Raw genomic sequence first — 7,011 nt, forward strand, 5'->3', positions numbered from 1 at the left:
CCGAATAAGATAAATAGGGTCAGGTTTAATAGGGTCTGAAAGTCCAAATCGGGTTATTTGGGTTAACCCGACAAACCCGAAGTATATTTAGGGTCGGGTTTCGGGTTGTTTTATATATTTTTTTCAGGTTCGGATCAACACGATTAACCCGAATAATATTTTTAGTTTGATAATTATATATTAGTTTCTTATAATATACCTATTGAAAATTGTCCAAAATTTCAATTTCAATGTATTTAACATAATATATATTACCAAGTACAATAATTAATTTACATGAAACTATATATACGATTGCTCAATAAATTTATATGAAAGTATGAGACAAGCAAACTTGATACAACTTGAAGTTAAATCAGAATGATGATATTATGATGTGTCTCAAACTCAAAGTACAAAATGTATAATATGGGATATTTGGGATAATTAGTTTGTCATCATGATGTAATTGTTTCTTGTTCTATTTCTCGTTAGTTTTATTGAAGTAAAAAGAAATAATAATAAATACAAACTATATAATAAGGGATAGGTATGTAAGTCATAACCCTTCCGTATAGAGCCCAAATAAAACCATAATTCATTACACATTAATATCTTGTACTATGATATCATTTGTAATATTTAAGCATATCATAACCCGATTAATCCGAATTTATTAACCCAAACCCGATTGTTCTGCATCTGACTAACCCATTAGTTAATAGGGTTAGGTTTTGGGTGAATTTTTATTTTTTAAAATCCGGTCAACCCGAAACCCGATCGAGTTGACCCAATTAACACCCCTAGTCATATATGTATTACCTCATTTTTGCTTCACTCCTTAAAACCTAGGAAATTGTCCCCTCTTACTCCCTTTTACTTTTTTTATCAATAAATATAATTTGAAAAATCTTAATAAATACGAAAAGGTCACCCCCTCACTTTAATTTCTTTTTTTAACAATAAAATTAATCAAAAAAATCTTAATAAATATGAAATTTAAAAAAAAACGAAAATATTTCATAATATCAAAATACAAACTATATAATTAAAATTAGAAAGTAAAATAAAATACAAAAATATTTAAAGCAAGCTACAATATTTCTTTTTATTCTATACGATCATATCTTTTTATTTTAATTCTTTTCAGTCGTTAAATCTTTTACATTATTTAAAGATGTCATATATACTTGTGGTTAGGATATTATATGATATTTAATAAATAAGTATATATAATATATGAAACTAAGAAACATTTCAAACCAACCTAAATGATAAATATTGAATATAAGGAAGAAAAAAAAAAGATGAAGGGCTGATTTGTAACTTGTTTCAACCGGTTGCAACGGCTTTTTCTTTTCCTGTGGCAGCCATCACAGCACACTTTGTGCACAATGGTGTGGTGTTACAGTTAACTAATGATAAGGTACGGATATCACTTCTTGAAACATTATCTGATAACATTAATACGTACCTCAAAATTGATTTCTCATCATTTTAGCATTTTGTAAATATATATCATGTTCTTCACATTCTATTACTTTGTTTCCAACGAAAACATATAAACACTTCTATCAAGATAAAGGGGTGCAAATTTGGAACAATTTTCAATTTCTTGTGGATCTTGAATAATCTATATTTTAAACAGTATCTCGTCATCTAAAGATTATGTTACACTTTATTCGGGATTGCGTTTAATGGTTGCGTCTAACTAATAATCTTATACCTACTATTTTACCAATCCTATGTAACTATACAAAACACTAAAAACAAATTATTGACTCAAATAAATGTTATCAACCACAAAGCATTACTTTAAATCACGAAAACAACTTACTGGTCTGTCCTTCATCAAGCGATTATAATTCAAAATTTGAATAATGTCTGAAAATATAAAAGACAATAATATTTTTTTTTAACGTCTATGTAGACTAAAATCCCAAAGCCGAATGAAAAATTATATATGAAAATGAATTTTAATTGACAAATCGATTTAAATGTTAATAATAACTTCAATCAAACAACTTGGTAGCTCTCAGTTACCAATTGAGTCCTCTGTGAATACTTCGGTGGAGCTCCTCCTTTTAGCGGCACAACACTAGCCACCTGTAAATTATTCTTTTTCAGTCTGTATACTGTATACTGTGTACTGTAATGTGAACGTGATAAAAATTGCAATTTTTTGTGACATCTAAAAAGGTGCAACAAGGACTCGCTTTCAATCTCTCATTTGTGTAAAAGACGTAAATACCCTCCTCATCCTCCTCATTAAAAATAACCTTAGAAAGCTTGTCCAGTCCAGTTCAATCCCATGTAACAAACGCGTCACGCGTTTGTTGCACAGGACATGACTGAACTGAACTGAACTGGAGAAGCTTTCTAAGGTTATTTTTGATGATGAGGATGGGGAGGGTATTTACGTCTTTTACACAAATGAGAGATTGAAAGCGAGTCCTTGTCGTACATTTTTAGGTGTCAACAAAAATTGCAATTTTTGTCACGTTCACATTTAACTGATTTTGATTTTTATATGTAGAATGAGTACCTTCATGCTGCTGAAAGTACTTGTTGCAGAGAAGCGCACAGAAATTGGGAAGAAAACCGAGGTATCAGCTGGTGGAACAACAAACTCCATTGACCCACTACAATTTTTTTTATATATATTTAGCAAACTCATGATTCTATAAATTAAAAATATATATATTAAAAAGAAAAAAAAAAAAAAAAAAAAAAAAAAAAGTAAGAACATTGAAGACTTGCCTGCGGTTGGAGTTATCAATGAGAAGTATAGTCCATTCCAACATGGCATTTCTGGAATCAAACCTGCACATGGGAAAAAAAAAAAAAAAAAGTGGTTTATTGTATTTTGGCGAATATTACAATATAATATAATATAAGAATATATATAAAGAAGTATATGTTTTACCTCCATTCTCCATCAACTTGTCTTACATTTGGGGCTTCTCTAAGAGCAGGAAGAGGGACAGAAATAACAACATTTTGTAAATCAAACATTGAAGAAGCTTCATATTCAATGCTAACATACGTTTCATTTCCAGAAACAGATGGCCAGCAGTTAACTGTTAAATGAATATACAAAGTTTTGAGATTTTGGAATAGCATAGGGGCAAAGTGGTAATTTAGTGTGATTGGGAGTGGGACTTACTAGTCAATGGGACAGCAGACTCGTCTTTACTTTGCATTCTCCATTTGAGAAGACCAAGGCCATCACCAGATTGACCAGCTGGAAATGGACGGTTGGGATCTTTGGATCCAAGAATGTTTTCATTGGAGAAGAGTTCTTTGTTGATGTTGGGATGTGTCTTGAATTTGATCTCTGGGTTGTTTGCACTTTCAATCTGCATGATTTTATATTTAATTTTATAGTTTTTAGGGTATGTGGAATGGAATGGAATGAGTGATTACATTTGTTTGGTTGGAAGGAATGGAATGAATTTTCATGTGACATAGTTTTAGATCTACTCTATATATTATTTTAACATATTTATTTATAAAAGTTTACAAGTAAACAAAATAGAAAAGCTCAGTAGACCCCAAATGTAATTTTAATACAGAATACTTTTTCTAGTTGTTTTAGAAAATAAAATAGTAATTCTGTGTCATTAAAAATTAAATACATAACCCTGGGTTATATTGAAATTTTTCATTACAAAATAAAAACCTCATTAGAACCCAAATAAGATTAATTAAAAAAAATAAAATTTCTAGTTACATTTAGAAAACATAATTTGTAATTCAGTTGAAATCCCGGAACTTTATAAGCTTGTGTTGGTATAAATTACATAAAAAAAAAATGATTATATTGAAATTTTTCACTCCATTCATGATGAAATGAAAAAATAAATAAATAAATAACTTCTGACTAAGAAATGAAAATTCTCTTTCAAAAAAAAAAAGACTAAGAAATGAAAATTGACAATTTGGATGGAAATAAATTCCTTCAAGAATGGTCCATTCCATTCCATTATACAAAACAAAGACCTTTTCATATCAATGGAATGAACCATTCCATTCCATTCCTTTCCTTTGGCTTTCCTGATTCCATCATATGAAATGCAGGAATAGTGAATGTTTTGTCTATGCAAAAAAGACATAAATGCCCTCCTCATAATAAAAAGAAAGGGGGTAAGGGTAACAGAATGAGATCTGATTCCATCATATGAAATGCAGGAATAGTGAATGTTTTGTCAATGCAAAAAAGACGTAAACACCCTCCTGATAATAAAATAGAAAGGGGGTAAGTAAGGGTAAGAGAATGAGAACCTGAACATGGATAAATCCATCATCCTGATTAAGTATTTGGAGAGACAAAGTTCCCTGAACATCAAAATTACTAAGACCACCATCTCTCTTTAATGTCACATTGAGTTTCTCTTCAGCTGTAAAAGTGATTGGATCAGTAAGTGGTTGTGCAGCAGGTCTGGTTGGATTAGTACTGGGCCCCACATCTTCAACAATCATTTCCCCTTCAGCTTTCAGTGATTCCAAGAACTGGTTTGTTCTTTGTGATTTCCCTAGTTTCATTCCCATGCCTTTAGCTGGAGCAGCAACTGAAGCAGCTGGACGACCTAAAAGGGTAAAAATGTAAATTAACCAAAAACAAAATTGATATGATGTTGATGGAATGAAACAGTTGCCAACCTTTAGATTTGCTTGAGAAAGAGTCCACATCAGAGGTTAATCCAAATCCAGAAGATCCTCCAAATGTATTACCACTTGAAATGCCCATATCATTGCTAAAAGAATTATCCATTCTTCCAATTGAACCCATTGACCCCATTGAACTCATGGATTGAAGAGATGAATAGCCACCCTTTTCCAGTTTGCCCCTCTCAATCTGGAGAAATAAGGTAAACTTGTTGTAGAAGAGATACAAAAGGAAGGGTAAAAAAGTCATAATCATTGAGCTTACCTTGCTTTTATCGATCTCATTAGCTTTACGCTTCATAACATCTTTGGTTTCATTGATCTTGCTTTGCAATACCAATTTGTGCAATCTTTCTTCATGACTCTCCATCTCACAATATTGCCTGACTTGAGCAACAGTGACATTTTCCTTGTGCCCAAGGGAAATGACTTCATCAAAAGCAAAAATCAGTTCAAATGCATGCTTGCAAATGCCTTCTTCATCTAAAGAGGCAGAAAACTCAGGAACCTATGCAGAGTTAAGGAAGATTTTGTAACCCTTTTAAACAAGATAGTAAGATTTTTAGATGTAAAAACAAGAAGAAAACTATAACAGAAAGGATACAACTTTAGAGAGAAGCCTCAGTGTATCAAGATCCTCAAGAATATTGCTTTGCTTGTTTGTAACAAGAAGCAGATATATACCCTCCATTGGCTGATACACATAGCGCACATTTTCAGTCTCAACATAAGTATGTTGTTTCCCACTTCCAATCAATTTAGGGAAAGCTGCAAGAAGTCCTTCGATTCTTATTCTAGACATGTCAACAAACTGCCTTGAAACAAGAGCTGTAGAAGGAATATACGATTATTAGCTAACAAAAACAGTTTGCAATATATTAAGCATGACATAAATACAAGCTACCCAATAGTTCCTATGTGGTTTGGTCACATCTCATGCTCATAATACTACATCTAAAGTTCACCACTGTTACTGCATTGCATCTTATATACATTGATATAAAATGTTTGCCTAGGCTAAAGGGAAATGAAGATAGATTGAAACATCACTTGGGGAAAGGCAATCCCCTGACATAAAGCACATTTCTGAGGGATTTGATCTCATGTAGAACTATTCTTACTATATATAAACAAGAGGCTAAATAAAGCAATTAAAAGATTAACCAAAGTGAATCCTATTTGCAAATGCTGTTCAGTATATGGCTTTCTCAGTGGGAGTATTATGTCTATAAGGGCTCAAACCTCATACTAAACCCTCTTGACACTATGTGGCACTTTATAACAATGATCCAGTCAAATCAAGATAACAATGCCAAATGATCCGGTCTCTGATCTGGACCATAGGCACCCACATGGTATTAGATGAGCAAATTAGGCCAGATGCAAAGAAGCAAAGCTACGAAACTGAAAGTTCTGCAGTATTCATAATACTTCAAAGCAACTTCTATTAAAATGCTATCGCTTAATTGAAGGAGGTTATCATAAGTGCACTGATTTAGAACATACAAGGGTAAAAACACTACTAAATCCCCAAAACATTCTTGGTTGGTTGTAATTTTTCTTTCGAATGCAGAAAAACTACAGATTTGTATCACATCTGATCTTGTTGTAGGATTTGAAACATAGACAAAATGTCAAAATGAAATTAAGATCTCACCTTTTCCAGATTTACTGGTAACGGATGCTGCTAGAACAACCTATTATGAAAATTTAAAAAAAAAAAAAAAAAAAAAAAAAAAAAAAAGAGTTAGAAACCAAATCTACGCTCCAGAAATCAAGAGATCACAAGTGACGCCGAAACTCCAATGCGATTTCAGATTTGAAGATGAAAATTAAAGGATTCAGATATGCAATGAGATTGATTACCATTATGACCACAATTGGGATTCAACAGCTACAGAACCAAATGCAAATATTTGAACACGCTACAGATCTAAATAAAACAGATCAATGTATTAGATCAATGTAATCGGAATAAGCAGGTGGCGGATGTGGTAATGAGATCGCATAGGGTGAAAACGCACTTTCAGATGATTCCTCCGGCGAAGGAAATAAGCGGAGAACCTGTGAAAGGGTTGTTCAGGTTTTCATCTCTACATATAAACTTGATATATAAAATTATGACATCACCTTCAATTCCTTCGATAGCTAGGTTTTGTTGATTAATTTCAACAATTAGATATTTTTATAATGTCATTATAAAATAAAATTAAATTAATATTAACTAAATTAAGTTGACTATGTTTGCAAAGTTGAAAACTTACTAATGATGACTAAAATTTTTAATTTGAATGTATTAAAGTGAATATGTTAGCATAATTGTCAAAACATAAACATTGTTACTTCCTTTTTAAAATCAAGTAA

The 7,011-nt window shown here is 31.8% G+C and overlaps 1 protein-coding gene across 2 annotated transcripts; it reads right to left on the minus strand.

Moving 5' to 3' along the window:
* Positions 1–1,821: 1,821 nt before the first annotated feature.
* LOC145159153 (coatomer subunit delta-2-like) lies at positions 1,822–6,789 on the minus strand. Of its 2 annotated transcripts, XM_079078067.1 has the most exons (12): positions 6,672–6,789; positions 6,514–6,580; positions 6,305–6,344; positions 5,252–5,475; positions 4,913–5,155; positions 4,642–4,837; positions 4,264–4,568; positions 3,146–3,338; positions 2,906–3,059; positions 2,740–2,802; positions 2,525–2,621; positions 1,822–2,085 (listed from the first exon to the last, which is right to left on the minus strand). In XM_079078067.1, the coding sequence occupies exons 2-12, from the start codon at positions 6,514–6,516 to the stop codon at positions 1,996–1,998; spliced, it is 1,608 nt and encodes a 535-aa protein (XP_078934193.1). In that variant the 5' UTR covers positions 6,517–6,580; positions 6,672–6,789; the 3' UTR covers positions 1,822–1,995. The 2 variants fall into 2 exon arrangements, with proteins under 2 accessions (XP_078934193.1, XP_078934192.1); XM_079078066.1 differs by having other exon boundaries at positions 6,514–6,754.
* Positions 6,790–7,011: the final 222 nt, after the last annotated feature.

Source organism: Lactuca virosa, chromosome 2 (assembly GCF_052849685.1).
Source record: "Lactuca virosa cultivar CGN04683 chromosome 2, Lactuca_virosa_CGN04683_v6, whole genome shotgun sequence".
Taxonomy (NCBI): Eukaryota; Viridiplantae; Streptophyta; class Magnoliopsida; order Asterales; family Asteraceae; genus Lactuca; species Lactuca virosa.

Bases quoted from the DNA above. Each gene is read 5' to 3' on its own strand.
- LOC145159153 (XM_079078067.1), bottom strand. The intron at 3,060-3,145 runs GTAAGTCCCACT...TTCATTTAACAG, and splicing joins GTCTGCTGTCCCATTGACTA to TTAACTGCTGGCCATCTGTT. The intron at 2,622-2,739 runs GCAAGTCTTCAA...AAAAAATTGTAG, and splicing joins ATTGATAACTCCAACCGCAG to TGGGTCAATGGAGTTTGTTG.